This window comes from Strigops habroptila, chromosome 11, assembly GCF_004027225.2.
Source record: "Strigops habroptila isolate Jane chromosome 11, bStrHab1.2.pri, whole genome shotgun sequence".
Classification (NCBI taxonomy): domain Eukaryota; kingdom Metazoa; phylum Chordata; class Aves; order Psittaciformes; family Psittacidae; genus Strigops; species Strigops habroptila.
Window position 1 is genome coordinate 2,909,242 of NC_046360.1, and position 24,307 is coordinate 2,933,548.

The 24,307-nt window shown below is 49.0% G+C and overlaps 1 protein-coding gene across 10 annotated transcripts in view; it reads left to right on the forward strand.

The window, feature by feature from the left end:
* The window catches only part of KDM2B (lysine demethylase 2B), a 119,490-nt gene that overhangs the window by 91,644 nt on the left and 3,539 nt on the right, over nt 1-24,307 (forward strand). For 6 of the 10 annotated variants that reach the window (XM_030500992.1, XM_030500991.1, XM_030501001.1 and 3 more), the window contains 6 exons: nt 10,313-10,537; nt 14,093-14,236; nt 18,818-18,904; nt 19,428-19,697; nt 20,655-20,693; nt 22,293-22,966. In XM_030500992.1, coding sequence (XP_030356852.1) covers nt 10,313-10,537; nt 14,093-14,236; nt 18,818-18,904; nt 19,428-19,697; nt 20,655-20,693; nt 22,293-22,966 — 1,439 coding nt within the window. The remainder of the gene's footprint in view (nt 1-10,312; nt 10,538-14,092; nt 14,237-18,817; nt 18,905-19,427; nt 19,698-20,654; nt 20,694-22,292; nt 22,967-24,307) is intronic. The other 4 variants (XM_030500993.1, XM_030500996.1, XM_030500995.1 and 1 more) reach the window with 3 other exon arrangements.

Below are 24,307 nucleotides of genomic sequence, written 5' to 3' on the forward strand. Positions count from 1 at the left end.
AGTTTGACTGTATTTTGTTACTTAAACTTGAGTGAGCAGGCTTTGTGCAGAGCATGGTGTCCCAAGGGCTGTGAGTGGGCCTGAGGCAGCATTGCCACCAGCTCCTGCCTGTTGCTGCCTCTTCTTCTGGCCTACCTGAAGTGTTTGTGTGGCCATGTGGTAGTTCAGACCAGGGAACTGAACTGAAACTAGTTTGGCAAAAATCCTGATGGAGGGACCATTAGATGTGCTGCCTTATGGCTTCTTGGTTGCTCAGCACATGCAAATATTTAATCTCATGTTTAATTCTGTGTTGTGGGCGTAGGAGCCGGAGGCAAAATCCTAACAACTTGCATGGAATCGGGATTTCCCCTGAAAGCAGGCCCATAAATCCAATGGGAAGTTTAAATCTCAGCACTCAAATCCAGGCCTGTGTGTCTTGACCCTCAGCTGCAAGCTCTCCAGGGCAAAGGCAGCGTCCGGTTGAGGTGCTGGCCCTGCTGTGACCTTTGGATCTAGAACAGGTCCCTGATGGACTGATGTGTAACATCTCGTACTGCAGGGAGGATATTTTATAGTAAAACCTGAGTACTGGGGTCAAGGTAGGGCTGGAAATGGTTCCTCAGGAGCAAGCAGAAAAGGGGGTGCCCGTACAGGGAGCAGCTTGAGGCCAGATGTGAGCAACTCTGCAAGCCGGCTTGCCTTGTATCCCATCCCATCCTATCCCATCCTATTCCATCCTTTCCCGGCGCTGGTTCTGCCGCAGCAGGGGCATCACCACTTGCAATCCCGAAGTTTGCTCGGTGCCTTTCCTCCTCCCGAGGGATTGAGGTTCCCTCCTCCCGTCCCGACCCCAGCAGCAGGAGGCGAGCCGGCAGGTAGCGAGGGCTGTGTGTCCGTGTGTCTGTCTGTCTGTGCGCGCCTCCTTTGTCTCCGGCAGCCCGTGCAGCGCCGAGCACCCTGCGGGCGGCCGCGCATCCCTCCCCGCCCCGCCCCGCTCGGCACACCCAGGCAGGCCGAGCATCGGCCCGGCCCCCTCGGCCGATCGCGGGGCTCATTACCAGCGGGGGGCTAATTACCAGCGGGGCCTTAAAGCCACCCCCACCACCACCACCCCCCCCCGGGCTCCGGTGGGGGGCGGCCGGCGCTGCCCCGGCCGAGCGGCCGCGCTGTCCCCACAGGCCGGCTTTGTGCGAGCGGGCCGCGATTGGCCGTGCCGGCAGGGCCAGCCCCTTCCTGGCTGCCTGGCATGAATATGCACGGCCCCCCTTCCTCCTCCTCCTCCTCCTGCATGTGTGTGTGTGTGTGCGGGGAGCGGGGCTCCGCCAGCAGCGCCGCTCCAGCCATGTCAGCTCGGCTCCGCCTGGGCCCACCATGAGCCATGGCCATGTCTGCGAGCGCCGACGAGGAGGACTACGAGTCGGAGCCGGAGCCCGAGCCGGGGCCGGGGCCCGAGCTGGGGCCGGAGCAGGTCCGGGGCGGGCGGCGAAGTTTGCAGCAGGAAGGGAGGGGAGGAGGAGGAGGCCGGGGCCGGGCAGCGCCGCGCCGAGCCGAGCCGCGCCGGCAGCGGGGACGGGGAACAATGTGGGGTCGGGAGCGGCCCCGGGGCGGCTGCGCCCGGCGGCTCCGCGGCTGCGGGCGGCTCCGCGGGGCGCGGGAGGCTCCGCCGGGGCCGGCCCGGGGCGCTCGGCCTCGCCCGCCCGGGGCACCGGGAGTTCGGCACCGCCGAGGGCCCCGCGCCGCTTCCGAGGCGAATGCGCTCGGGGCGTGTGGCTGTGCCGGGGGGGTCCCTGCCGGCCCCGCGGTCATCATCGGTATTATTGTTGTTATTATTTTCCAATAAGGTTCCTTAAATCGCTGAGGGGGCTGCAGGACTTCGGGAGAGAGTCTGATGCTGAACCTGGCTACCTTGTCTTAGTTTGATTTATAGCCAGAACCTCCTTTCCATTCCCAGGGTCGAGGGATGTAGAATAAAGAGAAGGATGTGTGCTGAAATGAAAAGAGAACTTTTATTAATACTTCCAGGGTTTATCCTCTGAAGGTGGTTTTTTTTTTCCCCTTTATTTTTTCATTTTATTTTATTCCTGGGGGGAAGGAGAAGAAACTTCTTAAATTTATGAAGTAATCTGTGAAAAATAATCCAGAACATATGTTCTAGATTGCGTATTTTACTCTCTAAGAACTTCCTAAGCAATTAGAAATGCGCTAGGAATAGTATTAAACATGTGTAGGCAATTTAAACATCATCTTGATAGTTTTGTTCGTAACTCAAGGTGGTTTGCTCTCTAAAATAGTCTAATAATGTGCTTTTAGAGACAAGTTTCTGCCTAGGCCGGGTGTTGAGTCCATCCGCCAAAACCCATCTCATTCCTAATAACTCGATTATGTTTTGCTTCATAATTGCACCAGGAAAGCAGGGCTGAGAAGGAGTTTGGAGTGGTGACGGTGGTGGTAGCGATGTGCCTTGGGTGCTGCCCAGGGATGGAGGATCTGGTGCAAGGAACAGTGAGAGAGATGTTGATGTGCTACACAGGCCTGGTGTAGTGTCAGTCCGAGACACACAAGGGTTTTGGATGAGTAACTTTATTAAAGGCTTTACTTAATTCTGTGGGTTGTGTGAATGTACAGTCCTGTGCTCCTGCTCAGCTTCCAGGCCTGGGAGTTAAATTGTCCAGCCCCTTTCCTTCTCTTAAACTTTGCCCCATGTCAGGCCTTTCCCATTCCCATCTATATCTTGCTGTGATTTTTGTATGCTCTTTTAGAAGAGCTAATGGTTGGGAGAGCAGATTGGCCTCGTCTGCGTTGTACCAGCTGTGGAATCACTACTGGAGGTGCTAGTTCTTGCTGGGTGAATTTGTAAAGCTAGTTACGTTCTGGGCTTCTTCAGCTCTTCTAAAACCTGAGGCTTTGATAGTGTCTTTATATCTTAATAGTTTAAAGCAAAAATTAATGGAAGAAAGTGGAGATCCTGCTTAAAAGGCTTGGTCTGTTCCTAAATTACAGTGCTGTGACCTACGTAGCAAAGACCCGTGGAGTGGTTTTCTTTCTGTTCAAAACTGTTCAGTGGTACAAGGCCTCTCATGGATCCAACTGTATTTTCGTACCAGCCTGCTTTGATGTGTAGTTACTCTGTTTCTCTACACGGGATGTGTCAAAGGGGTATTACATAGCTTTTTCTATTGAGATAGTCCCTGGTGTGTAACAGGTGAAAGGCTTTGGTTCTACAGGTGTAGTTCAACAGCACAACTTCAGCGCTTGGGTAGGAGCTGCTGGTTTTGTCACTCCCAATTTCCTGCTGAATTTCATTCCTCCTTCCCAAGTCTATGTCTAAACTAAGAAAGCAGAAAGACTGTCAGGTTTCCCAGCAGGAGAGTGGGTAGGATTTACTGCGCTTGCAGTAGTTGTGGTCAGCTCTGGGGGTTTGGAAGTGTGGGATGCCAGTGCACGTATCCTGCCTGGCGCTGGCCATGGGGAGGGCAGCACCCTGCCACAGGCTCTCCAGGTAGGAAGAAACTCAGTTTCTGACTGTGACACTTGAGCATGTGTAAACAGCCTGATAAAAAAGCTCCTGGGTGGGGGTAGGAGGATTTGTCCTGAAGTAGCAGTGAGAAGAAAAGCTACAAAGCATAAGGTGCCCCAAGTCTGTGTAACTTACTGGTGTCTTTCTTAAGAGCCTCCTACTTTGGATGCAGCTTATCTACAAACACATATTTTTGCCAATATACCTTATTCCACCCTCCAGGCCTAGCTTCTACCTCCTTGCCACCAGAGGAAAATAAACGGGGGCACTTGTATTGACACTGACACACCAGTTTATCACACCCTACACCACATGGCTGTGTTGGCAGAAAAGCTGCTGGAGTGTCACTAATGCCCAGGTGAACCTGCGAGGTATAAACTTTGCTATTTGCTTGTGGGAAATGGATCTGTTTGTTCAGTAGTGGAGCTGCGTGGTCACCTGGCAGTGGTCATGAGGAGCTACGTTGCTTTTTGCAGGAGAGGATGAGAAAGTTTGTAGGTATGAATTGGAGGAGATGGCGGCAGTGGACATGTGGAGAGGATTAAAATCCTGTTTGGGGATGGCTGGGCTTGAAAACGTTCCACCTTCCCTTTCCCTCCGATGCTGCTTGCTTAATGGGGGACCTTGGACTTGTCTTGCAGGACACCTCCACCCTGGCAGGAGCTTATGCTGATGATGGGTGATGTGACTCTCGTAAACAGTCACTGCTAGAGGAAAACAACCCTCCTGGAGTTTGCATGTGTAGACTTTTGGGCAGATATGCTGTAGTCAGACACGTTAGATTGTCGTCTTGGCTTCTGTTCTTCAGTTAATACAGTTCTTAAGGATGTCACTGGCATCAGTGTGATTTCTGTTGTCTTAAACTGGCTTCTTCCTCATCCCCACTGAATTCATACAGTCACATCATCTTGTCCTTCCTTCGTTCTTCCTAAGTTCTTCCTACAGCAAGGGTTTCTTTTACTTGCTGAAGAGATGTGGGGATTTAATGCTGAAGATACGTTGACTTGGTGTGATTATCTAATGCGAGACAGTGTGTGTGTACCAGGCTGTCAGACAGTCCCCCTGTTTCAGGGTTAGTGTCGAATTAATGACAGGGTCTGTTTCAGAGACCTCTGGTGAAATGACTTTGGTGGAGCTCAGTCCAGTGCATCGGTGTGTGTGTTGCTGGTCTACACCACTGCTGGTAATAGTCAATTTGACTGGTTTTCTTATCAGGAAGCCAAAACTACATGACTGGGAGGATAGGAGAGGGACCTGTCACTGGAGTAGTAGGGGACAGTGCTGCTCACTGGCCCTGAGCAGCATTCAGGGAGCCTTGTCCTCCAGAACTCCCATCCCGTTGGAAATGGAAAACTGCACCTCTGCATCTGCACACCTCTGATGCTATGGGAAGAGGCAAGGAAATAACTGACCAGAGGCCTTTGCTGTGGCACCCTGTGGGCTTCTTCAGTGCCCAGCATCAGCCCACAACCCAACACATTTAGTGTGGTGGTTTAGGTGGCAACAGATATGGGTTGTGGCTTAATGTGTGTGGCTTCCCCCCCACCCTCCCCGTGTATTTGTTTATCAGATCTTGTGAAGAAACAACAAACTCCATTTGCCTATTCTAGTTCTGTTAGAACAATTGTATTAGGATGCTGTGCCATACAAGGGTCTAAGCACAGGACTGGCACCCTGGAAGTCTGGGTCCTCACCCATCTTTCAGTGCTGATGCAGTTGCGTGGATTAAGTCAAACTACAGGAAAACAGAATAATCAGAAGGAAGTCACCTCTGTCTTGCAAGTGGAAGGGATATATTTATGTGGTATGGCACCTCGAAGCAGTGAACACTACACATGTAAGATGTCTTGTCTTGGACGGATTTATGCAGTGGGTACAGGAGCTGTTCAGATTGCACTTGGTTAGGAGCCGAAGTGCTTCAGGGGCTCGCTGAGCTGGCCATAAGCCCTTCTGAAGGGCACTGCACATGTCCCTGGATTTCTGTCTGGACACTCTGTCTGGAGATGTTTAGTCTGAAATAGTGGTACAGCGCCACTGGCAGCAGCTTAAGCAGGTCACTGAAGCTGAGTGATGGAATAAGACCCATGCCAAGGTAAAGGCCACTTGCAGAAGAGCTTGTTTCTGGGCTGCAGGCTTTGCCAGCCTTGCTTTTAGGACCAGGACCTTCTTCCTTGTGGATGCAGGGTCAGCTGATCTTCCTCTCCAAAGCAGAGGAGTTTGTATGTGGAGTTGCCTGTTGACAACTCCAACAGAGCCTGGTTGGTGTTGGGATAGCAGCTGGGGAACATCAGCACCTACTTAATGATGCATTTAACAGCTGATAGCTCTTGAAGTGTTGTCTCCAAAGCTTGATTATCTTGGTATTTTTGTTTACCTGAAGGTCTTTGACTTATTCTTTGTAACTGTGAAGGATATAAATTGTTGCTGTAAACATGAAAGTTGTGTTTCTGTTGCAGTAAGACTTGTGCTCAGAGGTGCGTCTGCTGATGATGACCCTGGTGATGATGATGGGTGGCTTTTTGGTGGCTGCCAAGCAAGGAAGTGACTATGGTGAAAGTGTGTTAAAGTACCTGTAAACAGGCAGTGAAAGCTTCCCAGCAGCTAAATGTTTGTCCATAGCCAAGATAAACTAAGAGCAGTGACTCTTCCAGGTAGCATTTCTGGGGGTTTAGTTGGAAGTGTCATGCCTGGGCTTCCTTCCAGATCTACACAGCCCTGCTGAGAGACTTGAATTGCGGATGGCCACCCCACCCAGTCCCCCTGGAATGCTCATGGATTCAGTGGGGTTTGTAGCTCAGCACTTCGCAAATCGGTTTGCAAATTTGTCCCCTTTCCTGTCTGAGGAGTGGGTCTGCTCACCCACCGTGGGGTGGGAGGGTCATCCCAAATTCATGATTTGTGAATGGCTTTGTAGTTCATAGTGTATTACATTCCGATGATCCTAGTACCCAGGTGCTGTGAAGGCCACACTGTGTCTGCTTCAGGGGCAGGAGTAGGTTACCTTTGTGCGTTGCATAGTAGTAATTTGGGGGGGGACAAAAAGAACCCCCACCTCAGAACACAAAAGACAAAAAGCCCTAGCAGGATGTCCTGTTCACAGGTCTTGGTTTAGTCCACCAGCTTTCTAGGTTTCAATGAATAGAGGTATTTAGTATATTAATCCTAATATGTTTCAGTAGCTGCTTGCACAGCCCTCATTAGGAGCTTGGGAGAGTGGTGTCATCACTCAGCATCCTTTCTCTTCTGAAGACTCTTGCTGTGGCCAGAGGAATATGGGCACAGTTTCTGTGGAGGTGCTGGAGAACATAGGGGGTCTCTTGTGATAGTATTTCAGACTGATTCTGTCTCAACTGCCTATTTCTTATTGTAAGATTTAAGAGAAAACAAGATCTCTTCGAGTTTGGTATAAATTTCTTCTCAGAGGTAGCTGCTGGTGACTACTAGAGTCACAGGCTGTGCTTGAGGGTCTCAGCTCATCTCCTTGGGAAAGGAGATGGTAGGATCTGCTGCACAGATGGGTGACAGCATTGGTCCAGAGCCTCGTTCAGGGCATAGTATGTCACCCAGTCCTGAGCTTGAGGCCATGGAGCTGCTGTTTGCTGGCCACCGTGGTAAACCCAGGTTAAAGAATCCCACCATCCCCTGTCACTCACTTACTATTTGCAAGACAGCTCCACAGAGTGGTGCTGGGATGGGAACAGGAGCTGGGAAGGAAATCTTTACCTGGTTTTCCTACCCGGGCTGGTACATTGTAAAACTACAGTCTGAGCTGGAAATCCTGCAGCATCTCCTCACTAACATCGACCTGGAATTTATCTGGCTGGCTGCCATGTGCTAAATAAACCCCAAGTCATGTTGGAGGCTCCTTCTACCCCCTTGAATCCCAGCCCCTTTCTGGGATAGCAACCCACAGGCCTGATTTTCTTCTGTGGTGGTTTTTAAGCGACCACTTTGGAGCCCCTTGAAACTAGATACTAGTGGGAATTCCTGCAAGGCCTCCCTAGCCTTGCTGGCTGCAACATCCTGGAGTGAAAACATGGCTTGGAGTGAGGATTGGTCGGGTGGTAAATCAGTGCAAACCCAGCTGGGACAATTGCTTGGATTTGCTCACGTGAAGAGCTCTTGGTGGGTAAGAACTGGTGAATACAGTGAGATCAGAGGTCTGCACCTCTGCGTCTGATGGGTGGTGGTGGTTTTTAAGGAAATCTGAGTTGTGTGGTGTGGTCTCGCCTCAGACTTGTTCTTGTACCTTCACCTTCCTGCCTCTACTTTTTTTATTTGGGGATTCTCAATTTCTGTGTTCAAGTGATGCCTTTTTTACCGCCCGCATCTTTGCAGTGACCTGGCACTTAAAATGCTGTCCTCAGAATTAGACTTGGCTCATATAACTGTTGCAGAATCAGGAGTTGTCTTTCAGCTGGAAAAGTACCGAGTTTGATTTTTCCTTGAAAGAGATTGTGTTTTAAAAAGACCATTCTGAGCATATCGCAACTGAGGTTTGCCGCCTTAAACAAGCCCTTCATCCTGTTCAAACCTAGTGGGAAGGAGTCAGATGCTCATGCAGAATCCTTCCATGTGCTGTTGGCAGAGAGAACTGCCCAGGTTGTTGTACATCTTTTGGTTTAATTTGTTCCCACTGATGTCTGGCCTTTGGTTTGTGTGTCTCGCTTCCCTTGCTAGTTGAAGGAGACTCTATTAGAGAGAACGGAGGAGTGATTCATGCGGAGGAAGGACATTATCTCTTATCTAGGTTGCCACTAAGCCAGTCCTGCCAGTGCTGACTTTATCCTTGAGAGGCTGAAAAGTTGGTCTAAAAGGTAAATATTTATTCTTTAGAGTGTCTGAAATCGATCTGTAATCCAGGCGTCTGGTGCGGTCGCTGATGGGAAGGAAGCTTCACTTGTCGGTGTTCACACAGCGTGGTGCGACTCAGCCTGCAAGCAGAACACAAACTGCTCTGGAGGAGCAGAATCAAAAACTTGCTGGAATCTCGTGGACAAAGCAATGTTTTCTCCCCCCTCAGTTACCATAGTAGGTCTCTGGGAGAAAAAGCAAAGAGGTCGAGCTCCTGGCTTCTCTGATCTCCCAGCACAGAGATTCCTGGGATGGAGACTGACAGTATCAGCGCTCCTCTGTATTGCAGGGAAAGTCAGCGGAGCTTTGCTTTGTCAGCTGGGAGGAAGATCAAATACTCAACAATGTGGCTTTTCTTCAGGGTTGTATAGTAGGACACTTAGGGAAGCTTTTGTAGTAGGGAGTAGAAGGTTTCCATACCCTGTCCTTTAAAAGCTGTGGTGGAAACTCAGCATGGCTTTCTCTCACCAACCTCCCCTGCCTTGGTGGCTGCCCAGAAGTCAGCAGCAACAGAAAGTGAAACCTGCTGGTCTGTTGGTCATATGCTGAGGTGCACAGAAGGTGGAAAAATTGTATAAATGCTAAACCAGATGAGCTTTGCAGTCCTGTTATTATCATCTTTATGGAGAAAGCTGTCAGTGGTAAGAACGAGCCAAGCCAATTCTTGTGTAATTAGCCCCATACAATTACATGGTATTTAGTGATGTTTGGCTTGAGCTGGAAGTTCTTGTGTGTAACAGGGAGTTTCTGATGAGAACGTGAAATTTAGAGACACAGAGTGAATACGTTGCAGTTAACCTAATCATTTAAAATCTTTTCATGGTCCTTTAGCTTCTGTCTTAAAGATCATTGAAATCTAGTCCTGGGATGCCCTTTTTAGCCTTTGCACAGCATCAGTTAGTGTTCTATTTTTGAGAACTTGCTAGTATTGGATATGAGGGGAGCTACTTTGGGAGGGTTTTGTACTATTTGTATTTTATTTCCTACTTTATCACTTGGCAGTACTTCATACTCTGCTGGTTTTATAGGGAGATTGCTGTGGCTTGAGCCATTGCTGCTGGATGTTTCTTTACTGTACCTAACCTCAAAATTACATCCCCTGCCTCCTTGGATTCTTCCATTTCCAGTGGAGAAAAGTAGAACTTCTGCCTTAACCTGAGCACAATGCTGAGAGCCCAGAGCTCAGCACCTCCCATACGAAGACAGGCTGAGAAAATCGGGGCTGTTCAGCCTGGGGAAGAGAAGCTGCGTTGGAGACCTCAGAGCAGCTTCCAGTGTCTGAAGGGGGCTACAAGGATGCTGGGGAGGGACCTTCATCAGGGACTGTATCGATAGGACAAGGGGTGATGGGTTCAGACTGAAACAGGAGAGATTTACGTTGGATATAAAGAAGAAACTCCACTGTGAGGGTGCTGAGGCGCTGGCACAGGGTGCCCAGAGCAGCTGTGGCTGCCCCATCCCTGGCAGTGTTCAAGGCCAGGTTGGACACAGGGGCTTGGAGCAACCTGCTCTAGTGGAAGGTGTCCCTGCCCGTGGCAGGGGGTTGGAACTGGATGATCTTAAGATTCCTTCCAACCCAAACCATTCCATGATTATATGGTGCAGATCATTTCTTGACCTACTATAAGTACATCACTTGGGCCTTGGGCCTGCATTGAGCTGTGCATAAATGAATTCTCCTTGCCCTCCTGTTGAAGTGGGCTTGCTGTAAGTTTGGGACCTCTCACTTATGCTTTAGTTTCTTTGTCTTTTTACAGTGCATCTTTTCTTGAACAGGTAAGGGAACTCCTTTAGCCATAAGAATGATCATATGCACCTGCTGAGCATTACCCATCTGTGTATAATTCTGATGCACGTCAGGTTTACATCCAAGATGTATACAGCTCCTGCCAAAGAAGTAGTGTATTTAGACGGTAAGTGGGGTGTGTGTGACTAACCTTGTGTGTGTGTCTCTTTCAGAACAGGGCAGTGGGACGGCCCAAAGGGAAGCTGGGCACTGCTTCCGCGGTGAAGCTCGCGGCTAACCGGACAACCGCCGGAGCGCGCCGGAGGAGGACGCGATGCCGCAAGTGCGAGGCCTGCCTGCGGACAGAGTGCGGCGAGTGTCACTTCTGCAAGGACATGAAGAAGTTTGGGGGACCTGGCAGGATGAAACAGTCCTGCATTATGAGGCAGTGTATCGCAGTAAGTGTGCCTGGTGCTACGGGTTATTGCGGGTTTCTGTCCTGTATCTGCGTCTCCTGGTGACAAGGTCTGGAGCTGAGAACTCTGCTTGGAGTGCATCAGACAAGCTGGTGTGATCTCTGGCCTCTCGTCTTCCCATTGCTTTTCATCGTCCCCAGCTCTTAAGCCAGAATGCTACTAAAACTTAATAGCATAGCTTTCATTCTCACTAGTGTAGAAGTGGAGATTATCAGTGCACTGGAAGTTGGCGCTCAAATCACACTGAAATTCTGGGATTTGGGGCAGAAGGGGAAGAGTGGAAGGTTCCAGTTCAAAGGGAGAAGAGGTGTGTTTGGTTTGGATCTGTGAAGTTCTGAGAAAAGCTGTCTTGCAACCGACTGAACTCCTTAACCAAATTAAGGTATGGGGAAATCTTTGGCTGGCATCCTCCAAGATTTTGGCATTGATGACTCCGGCTCCAGGTTACTTAAGATCTGAATTTCAGTGTGTTTGCTGTCATATAGCAAACAAGGGCATATAGCAGAGGCTCTGATCCAGATGACCCGAAGAGCCATCAAGCCAAGATTTTGTCTTCCTTGGGGACTGGAAATGGCTGTCAGGAGATGAGCATCAGAAGGGAGCAAGCTGGCAGTCAAAGAGAGTTTCCTGGGCTCCTGTGCCTTGCTTAGCAGCTTCTTGAGTCATAAGTGATAGCTTCTTATTTAACAAATATTGACAGATTCATCTTCCATTAAGTTGTCCAAGCAGCTTTTGAATCCGTTGCTTTCATACTGGCTGTTGCAGATCTCCTCAGGTCTCATGTCCGCAGTGTCCTCATGCAAGGGTAAAAATTAGCTTTAGCTTTTATCTTAATTCTTTGAAAGGTCTTGTTTATGCTGTTGTCAAGGGCTTGGTTTTCTGTTGTGTTTTGGGTTTTTTTTTTTAAGGAAAGGAATGTCGTTTATTTCTCTCTTAAGTCTTGTTACAGTTCCTTTCACTTAGGGGTTGTTTTTTTCTTCTTTAATTCTGATGAGGAATCTGAAGCGGAGGCATTAAATGACTTTGACACTGATAAAAAAGCCTGATAAAACAGTTAAGGTTTCCAGTCGTTGCTCCTGGTAGCTCACTCCATGGCGTGTTCTAAGCCACGCACTGTTCTTGACAGAGAGGATTGGATTCAGCTCTGCTGGATCTTTCAGTAAAGTACATAGAATATCTACCTTTCCGCAGAGTGCTTTTGCAGCTCAAGTGTCTTTTCTTTGAACACTTGATTTCCTGGAGTGTGGCATGAATTGAACAGCATGGATGAAGAATTTATTATTCTCCAGGGGCAAGAAATAGTGAAATCATGCTGCCTTTTTAGTGGAAGGATTAAATTAGGGCTTCAGTGTGCTTTCTTGTCCTGACTGATGAAGGAAACTTTCATTCTAAGCTGTTTCACTCCTGATAACACAGGCTGAGCCATTTGGAGATGAACTGGGTTCTCTTCTGGCTGAGTGTAGTCATCCCCTCATCCCCTTTCTTCTAATGAAGAACTGTTTTTCTTCTTGGTATCTGCAGTTTTATTTCCAGAAGCTGTGGTTAGAGTCTAGGGCTTGGGAGCCGGGGTGCTCTGGTTACTTGTCCTGTCCTTGCATGCACTGGAGAAGACATCTCTGCTCTTCACATGTTCCCTTTCGTATAAATAGCAGGGGGAGTATTCCAAACTTTAGAGCAGCAAAAGCATAGAAGATCAACAAGTTGAACTGTTGTAACTTCTAAGGGTGCTTTATGTTTCTGTAAGCAATCCTGTTGTCTTTACACGTACGTTCTCTTAACAATTGCAGTAGTAATATATCATGGTACCTATCCAACGGCTTCCAGCCAGAAAAAAAAGCCCAAACCCACCAAAGCTCTGTGGAAGTAATGATCCCTACAGTTCTGGGATTGTGCTTTCCTCTGGTTAATAACATTGACAATATTAACTAGACACAGACTTTCATTAAACTCATCGACAATATTAACTAGACACAGACTTTCATTAAACTCAGAAGCCTTCAGAGAGCCTGTACTGCTGTTTGGAGAACAGGAAACTCCTCTGCATCACTGGTTATATCAAGAAGGGAAACAGGAGTGCCTGGGACACTTTATGCTGCATTGAATAGGTGTGAAGGGAGCGTGGGGCTCTGCTGGGCTTATGAGTTGTGACAGCAACTGCTGTTCCAGCCTGGCAGTGGGACAGAGCTGGTTGGGGCACAGAGGACGTTCCTTGGACAATAAAAACTGTCCTTGTGTGTGGATATAAATGTTGTGTGGGAGATGGGACAAAACAAGTGGACAGAGCTCTTAACTGCTCTGCACAACTTAGCTCTTCCCTGGTTTACCTGCTGGTGAAACGGGATTCTGGGGATTCTTATTTTGTGCTTGGAGGAAGGGTGGGAATTAAATAGTATTTGCAAAATGCTTTTAAAATGGAGCGTGGGTAAGTACTGGCATGAGAAGGCAGGGAAGTGTTGCCATAGCTAATGTATGAGATGCTGGTGTGTGGGGCAGCACACTCTGCTCTCTAACAGCTTACTATAGCTGGGGTTTCCCTGTCTGAAACTTGCTGGAGGATGCCCTGTTGCTGCATAGATTTGGTTTGGTGTGCAAGTATCCACTTAGGGATTTTATTCATTCCATCTACAAGAGATCCTTGCCGTGGAAAGCCACATCTCTGCCTCTGGCTGCTTGGTAGTTAAGGACTTGAAACCTAATCGATTGCATTTCACAGTACAGCCAGCTTCTTATTAGGATCTTCCTTTTCTTTCTTGTAATGAGGCTTATACCTTATTGCCAGAAACCAGAAGTTAGTTCCTCGTTAGCACAAAGGTGGCTTTTTAATTAGACTGGCTTTGACATGGGTGACAGGTGAGGTGCTGCAGGTCCCTTTCTGCCTCAGCAAAAGACAGGAAAATGTCATTGTTCTCCTCACTTGTGACACTTGCAGAAGAATCCTCTCTTTAAGTGTCTGTGCAGTGCTTTTTGCAATGCTCAGGTCGGGAGCAGGGCCCTGGATAATCCACTGTCAGCCAGGAAGAGGTCTGTTCTTGGTTCTGTTGTGGGCTTGCTGGGAGACCTGGATTGGGTCCCATAACATCTGTCTGCCCTGCTTGTAAAAGAGAGGAGCTGCCAAATTGCTCGTCAGATTGTGAAGCTTAATGGATGTGAATAGTGATGTTCTAGGTTGCTTCTTTTCCCTCCCATTGAACACTAGTGAAGTGACTTGCATGCCAATGTCTGTGTCAGCTCGCAGATTGAAGGCACCCACAAAAAAAAGCATTTCCATCCATCCCTGGGTGCCCCATGAACCTGTGTTGGTACAGGGAGGGCACTTCCATTGCATGAAACATGTTCTGTGATGCTTGGCCCGGGTACCCAGCCCTGACTGTTACCAGTTTTTCTTGCCTTCGTTGCTCTGCTGGGCTGGAGCCTTCAGCAGTTTGCACAATTAATCCCTATTTATCTCTTTGAAATGAGGATACTGTAAATGCACATGGAGTTGTTCTGTTCCCATGTATCTTCTGATGGAGATTTCTTTCTGATGTGTGTACACAGCCGGTGTTGCCTCATACTGCTGTGTGTCTGGTGTGTGGAGAAGCTGGGAAAGAGGACACGGTGGAAGAGGAGGAGAGCAAGTTTAATCTCATGCTAATGGAATGCTCCATTTGTAATGAAATCATACACCCAGGATGCCTTAAGGTGAGTACAAGGATGTGATATATGCTGGAAACAAAAACCGGAGTGGTTATCAGCTTCATGTAAAAGCAGTGCACAGAAATGGGAAGGCTTTCACTTTTTCATCTTTGGAAACTTAAGGGAGCAGGGAGTTGGTGTGAGAAGCAGGGCAAGAGCCATGGCACACACAGCCCTGAGTGGCTTCCATGTAACAGCATCCCCTGTAAGCAGAGACTTGCCTTGGACAGCTTCCGAAATGCGTGTGCATGCAAAGGTCTTGTGTTTTGTTCCGTTCTTCTTTCTTTTTGCCTCTTGTTTAAGGAAGTGAGGAGTTTCAGTTGGGACGGGAAGCTCAAGAGGACAAATGTGCCTGTACTTTTGGATGAATTAGTCACAATCCCCGTTTCGGTAGCTCCTTCCTGTGTCCCACAAAGTACAGAGGAGTAGTTTGCTGCTCGTGTTCGTCCAGGCACAGATGTGCCTTTCAGCAGCAGCTGGCTTTAAAGATGTTGTAAGCAAATGTTGCAGCAGGGAGACTGCAGCTCTGGAGAACAAACTGAGCGAGTTTCAAGCTGCAGGAGTGCTCACCCTTGGCTGACTTGAGTCCTGTGAGCAGCTATATTCTTTGCTGGTAACAAAAGTGTCATTTTGGGCATATCTTTGTGTATCAGCATTTAGAAGCCTCCTTTCTCCAGAGCTGGTTTGTTTCAGTTGATCAGCCATTTCCTGTTGCTGATTTGTTTATGGTTAAAGTGATTTGCCAAAGCAAATGTATTCTGACACACTGTGCCCCAGAAAGCAGCTTTTGGCTCTTCTGGGATCTCTGGGAGGAGAGGTATGTTTCTTATGCAGGCCTGGGGTGATGCTCTCCTGGCCTTTCATTTTTCTTGTGCTGTATGTAGGATTGCACTGAGCTGTGTGTGTCATTAGAGCAGAAAGTAGGTAGCTGGCAAACCAGAACCGTGGCTGTCTCCCTGATTCATGAAATTGGTGCTCACAGCTCCTGCCACAGATGGGCTCTGAAAGGGAGCTTTGCTTGCTTGGCTCTGCTTAAAGCACGGCTTCGGGGGCTGATGAAGCAAGGGAAGGAGCTGCTCCTTTTCAGAGGTACCTCAGTTTTGGCTCGCAGCCGCTGCTTTGCTATCCCACTCCTTGCTGGAAGTGCCCTGCACTCCTCCATCTCTGGCTTTGCAGTGTCACTGACACTTCGTGGCTGAGAGCAGAGGGCACGATTGTTGTGTTGTGTCAGTTCAAGTACAGTCTCCTCCCCCCACACCACATTTGGGTCTAGTTGTACAGGATGTGGGTCAGACCTGTGAAAGTGCTGTTTGTTCTTTTATGCATGTGTGGTGTTCCCAGTGCTGTTCTGGTAACTAGGAACAGTGTTGCTTTGGGTGTCTCTGAAAATTAAGCAATGGGAGACTTGCAGCGTGCCTTGTGTGTCTTGTCTTTTAATTTCTCAATGCTGCTGTTGAGCTGAGATGTTGGGGTAACCGGTACTATTGATTTACTGAGACAAAAGGGCACTGGTAGGATTTCAGAATCGTCTTTGAAGGTGAGGTGAGACTATGCACAGGGGAACAGCAAAAGGGAAATGGAGCCTCTTCCTTGGATCCCTCCTTGCTCTTTATTCCCAGGTTCCATGATTTTCTGCGAGACAAAAATCTGTTGCCATGTTTACGTGTCCTCAAGCCCTTGACACGAGCTTAAGCCCAGAGGATGGAGCCCATAAATAGTCCTTGTGGGATGTGCCTTTGAATGCAGACACAGCCCCAGGGCAGCTGCTTCTGCTGTAGTACATGTGAACTGTTGGTCATCTCCAATTAAATGTGTGGCAAATGTACTTTTTGGGGGGGGACTGCAATAAAAACTGGGTGAGTGAAGGGAGGAGTGTCCTTTCCTGGCTTATTCCCATGTGGAATTAATTCCCTCCAAGACACATCTCCAAAGCTTGTGGAGCAGTTTGGCACGTGCAGTGGGTAATTTGAACTCCAGCACAGGTTGGTTGTGATTTGAAGTCCATCCTCTTCCAGCTTCCTGATTTGGCTGTATATGTTTGGGTGGATTTTCTCCACGAAAAACCAGTGTCAGAGGATGTCCTCTTTGAGGAGACCAGGGGTAGCTCAGGTGCTCTGACATGCTCGGATGCCTTTTGCTGGGGGAGCTCTGGGTACCAGAGCACATTAGGTGCTTGCATCAGCACTGTGCTATGGATAACCAGGATGTTCCATGCACTGACATGTATCGAGGGAGGTTTCTGACGTGCTTCTTTCCTTGGAAATGCCAACCCAAATGCTCGTTTTTGCTGAAGAGTTCCTTAGGAGTTTGATCTTGGCAAGCCTTTTGCGAGCGCAGCATTGCTTCCAGAGGGAGCCAGTGAGGTTTTGCAGGAATATTGCCTTTTGTTGTTACAGAGCGTTTGAGTTGAACCAATATTGATGAATTTTTCTTGCTCCATCTCAAATTGCTGCTGAAGCTGGTTGGCTCCTGTGAGTGCCTGCAGTATCTGGTGCTGCTGCTTTAAGGAGAAGGGATTTGTTTTCCCTGGTAGGAGCCTGTTCTTTTTCATCTTAGTTGGATATAGTGATAATGACGGAAAAGGTGAATATTTAGGTGCCTAAACAGCAGGTATGAAAACCTTCTCCAGCACATCTGCACTGCTGCCCGTGGCTTCAGCCCACGTGTGTCCTGCTGCCTGTGTTGGTTCAGTCTTGGCACTGCCAGAATTCAGGGCTCTTGCTCCACGATGTCGGATCAGCATCCTGAGGGCTCCATATTCCCTAACAAGAAGACTTCCCAGTAGTACGGTCTCACGTTTAGCCTTTCTGAATGGCTGACCTCGTGCTGCAGGTACGGGTCTGAAGCTGCCTCACACTGTGGCTCAGACACCCGCCTGCTGTTTGTAGCAAACACTCAGACCTGGCTCCCACCCAGCCTGAAAGGCTTGGGACAGATTCAGTGCAGGTTTGTGTGTGTCTAATTAGTTTGCTTACAGTCCCTCACATCTGTTCAGTTCCTTAAACTTCACAGAAGGGACAGAGCTGTAATGCTTTCCCTTCAGTAGCATTTGTTCTATATTCAGTGCGGGAAATAACTTGTTCCCAGCTTGGGTTTGGGCCAGGAATTGTTCCCCCGAGGCAGAGATGTATACAACAACTCTTGGAGTATCTTACACCTACCATGGGAAAGAAGGTTCAAAGGCGCACAGTTGTGATAAAGCCAGTATTTAAATCCTGCCCACTTCATTTACTCATTTATTAACTCCAGAAGACTTGCTGAGAGAGGCTGACGTATCCTCGCTCTCGCTAGAGTGAAACCAGCCTGGCTGCTGTCTGGCTCCGGGACTGGAGGAAGCAGTTCCCCTAAACCCAAAGGCTGGTTCCTGCACAGCCGGTGCCTCCTCACTGCACTGGGAGGAGAGGAGGAAATGCTTCAGAAGCATGAAAGCTCCGCAGATCCCTGCCCCTGCCTGTTCCAGCAGCAGTGTGCTGCTGATGCCAGGGCCCAGCTATTTGTCTTCACAGCAGCATGGGGTTTTCTGCCCCCTGCCAAGGCTTTTTTCTGCATATGTAACTATTAAAACATGAACGTGCTGTAAGTGAGGGTATGAGTTGTGTGGAGGGTGTTTTTAGCTTAGGTCTGTTTTTCATCCTCGGCTTCATGCACAGAAACATCTTTTCAGAAGCACCTATCTCCTGTTTGGAAGATAATGTGGGGCTCCTATATGGAAATTGAGAAACCAGCAGCTTTTCAAGTGTGTAGGGCAGGACTGTGCTTTCATTGTAGTGTGACAACACAGAGCGTGTGTCTTCTCTTTCAGATGTCAGTCTCTCATAGTGAAGCAGTAAGCGTTTCTCTTCCCTCTGTAGCTGGGGAGCTGTGGGTGTGAGAAACCTTAAAAATGCCTTCATGTGTCCAGTCTTCTGAATAAAAGTGCCTGTTCTCTAGCTGACTTGGCAACCATCGTCTTTATTGGCACATGGGCTTGAGGGCTGCAGGCATGGTCCAGAAAGAAAAGTATTTTAAGGAACACTTGATTACAGTGCAGGGTGCTTTGCTTCTAAAAATGCCGAGTGGTATTAATGTATGTGAGAATGTGGATATGGGAAAAATCCCTTCCTGTTAAAGATCAGAGTGTGCCTCACGCCAGGAGGGGGGACGGGACTGAGCTGTGCAACTAACCGGTGTGGGAGGACAAGTGGATGGCGTGGGTACAACCCTGCTCTTGGGGGGGTTTGGTTTGGGCTGTTGGGGTCTGTTTTGTTGGTTTGGGTTCTTTGCAAGGGCAGAACGTGCCCTGTGTTAATTGGGATTGTCATTAACCTTCATAAAACACCCAGACCTGAACCCTTTGTCAAATACCAGTTTGGCCAGTGTGCTTTCCTCCCCTCTTGGCATGATCAGAAGGGTAATTGTGCAGGACCGAGGGCTTGCTCAGCACCAGCGGGATGGCACAGCACAGAAGATACGGGTTTCTTCTCTGCAGGCACGGGGAGGGCAGCAGTTGAAGAGGGGAAAATGGAGATGTGCAGAATGCTTCTGCAGGACCTACCGGTGGACTGCTGCAGCACGGTTGTAGAATGAGTTGTGCGTCTCTTTCCCCAGGTGAAGGAATCGGATGGTGTGGTGAACGATGAGCTGCCGAACTGCTGGGAGTGTCCAAAGTGCAACCATGCAGGGAAAACTGGAAAAGTGAGTTTAATGGGAATAAGTGTTGCTGGAATGAGATACAACATCTCAAGCGTTCCCTCTGGCTTCTAGATCTAGCTTTGCCCTATACCAGCTTCTCATTTTGTGCTTAATTCAGTTGAGCTGAAGGAAATAAGCTGATGGCTTTCTATTCTCTAATAATCTTTGTATTCTTGTTCCACGTACCAGCACTTCACTCAGAACCTGGGGAGTATTTGGGTTAGTTCTGTGCACTGCCACATGCTAATTTCTAAAATTCAAATACTTTCAAAAACCCCCAAACTCTAGAAGCAATTATGCAAAACCTGCAGTGTCTGTTGGAATTAGTGAAACATTATTTCTTTACTGAGACAGACACTTGCAAGCGCGTAGTTACAAAAATAACCTTACGAAGGTTGAAACTACTTTACTCTTTAACTCCTTACTCATCATTTTGTCTGTAACAAAGTGATCAACCCACCAAAGCTGGAGGCAACTGAGATTAAGGCATAAGATATAAAGTTTGTTTGTGTTTTGTGTCTCTTTGGCGTACAAGCAAAAGCGGGGACCAGGATTCAAATACGCATCAAATCTCCCGGGCTCGTTGCTGAAGGAACAGAAAATGAACAGAGACAATAAGGAGGTGACAGACGCTGCGAAGAGGAAAGGGGAGTGCGAGGAGACCCCCCGGCGGAAATCGGAGGAACATTCCAAGAAGGCTCCGGTTGACTCGATCCTGAGGAGGAAGTCGGACGAGGTGCATCTGTGGAGGAAAAGGAAGTTTGAGAAGCCCCAGGAATCCCCGATGAGAAAGCGGGTATGACAGAACGCTCCTTTTGTGCTTACCCAGGTGCCTGGGGGCTGGCTGGGGCTGACGGCTCCTGGCTCACAGCTCACCTCGAAACCCCACGTTGTTCCAAAAGAAACTGATGGTTCACCTCCCTTTCTGAGAACTGCTAGTCCGACAGGGCAGGAGTTTGAACAGTGACACTTGGGTTCACGTTCAGAGGCTGAGAACACTGGGCTGTGGCTGTTGGTTTATTCAAAATACTGGAAAACCCGCTTTAACTGAAAAGTCTTTACGAGATGCTTTGGAGTAGGAACAAGGGGAAAATCAATTTGTAGTGGAAACTTTTCCGTCTCTGTCCACTCGGTGGCGCCTGGCAGCTTGTTTGTGGCTGGTTCAGGGAGGACCCATCAGAGGACCTTTAGAAATGACACCTTCTGTAGCCTGCAGAGAGGAGGAGCTGCTCACAGCAGCGATGTAGACAGCTTTAACCTGAATTTGACAGTCTGAGCTCTTGGGCCAGGCAGGGACACCCTGAATTGTCATGTGGATTGCAAAATGCCGTGCTTGGCATATATAGAAATGCTGGTTTGCAGAGGTAGACGTGAAGACCTAGAGTTAATGTGTCTCATGAGTAAATGGCTGATGGCTTTAAACTCAGTATCAGTGGCTGGTTTTGTATTGTGCATGTAGTACATGAGGAGGGGATTCAGCCCGCCTTGCAAGGCTTGGTAGTGGGAATGCTGCAGTACAGTAAATGTAGGACTGGGGCTTCTTTGGTGGAGTGAGAGAGCAAAATTCGCGACACCAGTTCATGCATATCTGCTTTCTGGCCTTGCTTTCCTTTTCCCATCCCTTTGGACTGCCCACAGTGTCCATGGAGGGCTTGTATTGCTCCTCGCAGCATGTGAGGAAGGCACCAAACCTCCATCAGACAGCACAACCAATGTCGTGTTTTGGGGTTTTTACTTTTCTTTCTTCCAACAGCTAAAACTTGGAAAAGAAGACAAACTCTTCAGGAAGAAGGTACTTTGCCTTTTTAATAGATGTGTTCTCAATCCCTTTTAATCCCTTCTCCTGATGTGAGCTGAATGGTGAGCCAGTTTCTCTATCAGTCATGTCCTTGTGTCACTGCAGGCATTTTTATTATCCCATTTACATCTTGAAACAGCAGAATCTCTCACGGAAACCTTTACACTCCAGGGTAGTTTAGCTGCAGCGTCTGGCTTTACATTTTCTGGTGCCCCATATTAAAGCCCAGCAGAAGCTGTGTTTTGATGACCCAAGGACTAAAATCCTGTTTCTATACTGATGTTTTACTCTTCCTGTGTGGTTGAGCCTCGTCCCTGCCACGCAGCCCCTCTGCAGTCTGTACCACAGCACATCCCTGCAGCCCCCCCTGGCACACAGGTATTGATTTACCCCTCTCAATCTGCCATGAAAACACTCGTGTGGTACCTTTAAACTACGCACCATCAGCACCCTGTGTGAAGGATGCTGCAAGTAGTCTGATATTGTAATTCTTTTATTCTGACCTGTCATTAACTTACTGTGACCTCTCCCTTGATAAGATGTTAATTTAAAGACAGGGTGATCAGCTTTCTCTGCTGTGCACCGCAGTCTGGAGCACAGGAGCCCTTCCACTGACTTTATCCAATTAGTTTATTGCAAAAGCACAGACCTTCTTGATATAACAAGTGTGTTCACAGCAGTTCACCTTTTCTTGCCAGTCCAGATCTCTTCTTATTAAAGCTATTTCATTTTAACAGTTGGTGGCTTCTTTCTTGCTTGCAGTGATCAGATTAGACTTGAAGTCTTCCCTGGTCTTAGCTTGTGCGTCTCTCACACTTCTGTCTGGTGTGCATCAAAGAGAGATGTGATTAATGTGAGCAGTGACGTGCAGTTTGCTGTTATGAGCAGTGACTGGGGCAGGGAGGAAGGTGCCAGCTAACCCCTGTCAGCCCGTGTTGTGTTGGAGATCGTGTCAGTGTCAGGCCAGCAGCGTGTCAGACCTGTCAGTCACATTCCCCAGTCTGCATGCACCGGAGGTGGGGATGCTCAAGAAGACAAACGGAGTTTAGTAGGAGGCAAAGGAGCAGCTAAAGTGTGGTTAAACGAGGCTGTGAGTATCCAGCAGTAAGGGCCACAACAGCCACGGTGCGAGTCAGTGGCTGCGATGCAGGTTTCGGAACTTGGCCATCGGGCATGACTGAATGCATGTCAGCCAGTGTTTAAAGTGGGTGCCCAGTGAATGTGTCCCAAACCTGGTTTCTTCTGGCCTGCTGGGGAAGAGGCTGTCTGTAGTGTGCTGCTTATCTTCTATACATGGATTGTCCGCTGTGTAATGAGTAAGGCCCTTAAATCTGCAGGATTATGCATGGTGAATAAATGCATTTGTCACCGTGGGAGTCCTCTGAGCCAGTAGCTGGGCTCCTCATCCATGGTGGCACTTGAACTTGATACCTTTGCCCGGTGAATGTACCCTGGTGCTCGGATGGGGGGGGCCGGTGCTGGCAGGCGGCCCGACCCCCGGGCAGGGCTGCCTGTGTGGAGCATCAGCATGTGAAGTGTTGCCCAGTTCCTTGTCCTTGCTCAAACAGTCAGCCCTTGTCTCTTCCTTTTCAGCGGCGATCGTGGAAGGCTCCAGATGACCGAACTGCCATGATCAAACCCCTGCGGCGCCTCAAGCAGGAGCCAGAGGATGACCTGCCAGAAGCACCTCCCAGGTCCAAGGATAGTGACCAGTCACGGTCCAGCTCGCCCACTGCAGGGCCCAGCACAGAGGGTGCCGAGCCCAGGGACAAGAAGAAGTTCAAGATGAGGAGGAAACGGCGGCTTCCCAATAAGGAACTGAGCAAGGAGCTCAGCAAGGAGCTTAACCAGGAGATCCAAAAAACCGAGAACAGCCTTGCCAATGAGAACCACCAACCCATCAAATCTGAACCCGAGAGCGAGAACGAGGAGCCGAAGCGCGCGTTGAACAACAGCGAGAGACTCCATAGGTTCAGCAAAGGGTTAAACGGGACTCCCCGGGAGCTGAGGCACCAGCTCATCCCCAGCCTGCGGAGCACCCCCAGGGGCATCACCCGGCCACCGCCTTCGCTCTCACCTCCCAAATGCATCCAGATGGAACGGCACGTTATCCGGCCACCTCCCATCAGCCCCCCTCCGGACTCGCTCCCCCTGGATGACGGGGCAGCCCACGTGATGCAGAGGGAAGTCTGGATGGCTGTCTTTAGCTACCTCAGTCACAGGGACTTGTGCATCTGTATGAGAGTTTGCAAGACCTGGAACAGATGGTAAGGAGGGCAGGAAAGGGAGATAGGTTTAATGTGTGGTGGGCTGGACTGAAATGGGAAGTGGGTGGTGGAGGTTATGGATGATGGAGGCACTAACCTCTCCTAAAAGAGGTGTGCAGGTCACTGATGCTCTGCTGAGCCCAGGGGGAAGGGGTGACCAGCAGTGCCTGGAGCAGAAGCAGCATGTCTTCTGGTGCTTGCTCAGAAGCAGCAGTTCCAGCCTTTCACGGACTGGGAACTCTGTGTGTATGTGTGAGCCTCGGCGTCAGCCTGCCGGGGCTGTAGCGCCCCAGCACAGCCTGGTCTGCAGTCAGGCACCACAATGTTCTTGCCTGCTGGAACGGCCAGTCTAGGTCATGCCAAGTCTCGGTGTCATTCTGCCCCCAGGACTTGCTGACTGCTAATGCAGTTGTTTGCTTAGTTCAGCTATTAAATATCTATTGAGATACAGTGAAGCTCTCTCAGTGTTCTCTTCAGAAGGTCCATGCTGATTGCTTACCCACAGAGGGTACATGCAGAACGATCCTGTTCGCTGTGTTCCGTATCAGCAGAGCTGCTGGAGGGATTCTTTGTCAGTTGTATTTACTCACAGTGTGTCCTTTCGGTGCTCAGGGCCACCAGCACGTGAGCACTGAGACAGTTGTGACTGCGCGGCAGCAGGAGGCCGCAGTGGACACGTTTCTGTGTTCCACTGAACTCGCAGAGAAGCCTCTTGTTGGCTGTCACCTCAAATCCAACTGTCGTGTGCACACAGATGGGCAGGTTGTAACAGAGACTCCTCTCGAGCACCGAGTAGTAACAAAGTGGGTTAAAAGACAGGGAGGTTGAGAGGTTGATAATTGGGTGCGGGATGATGTGTGTGGAGTGTCTCCTCCGTGGGCTTCCTGGTGTCACAGAAAGCTGGGAAATGCCTTTTCCACTTCACTGCAGGGTTTTCTGCATTTTCTCACTTTTTCCCATTAGAATCTCACATGCTCACTAGGGTTTCTTGCTTGTTGCCCATAGAGCACCATAAAGAGAGCATGGAAACATAAGCCATGTAGCCAGGAAGAACACAAACACACAGAACAGGAGAGGGTTCAGTGGGTTTCAGGAAGGAAAGCACAGGGAAATCAGGACAGTGATATTAAAACCCGGTTGTATTCAATGTAGGCATGGAGCTGTGGCTTGTCTTTAGGGTAGAGAATGGATTTTAGTAAGTGCTGTGATGACTTAAAACAGGATCCGAAGTTGTCGACACTTGTAGTTCTGTGGAAATAGCTCCCTGCTTTACTGCATGATGTACTCGATGGGGAAACTTCAAACCCTGGTAACACTCTGTGGAGTTGGGCTTCTTTTAGC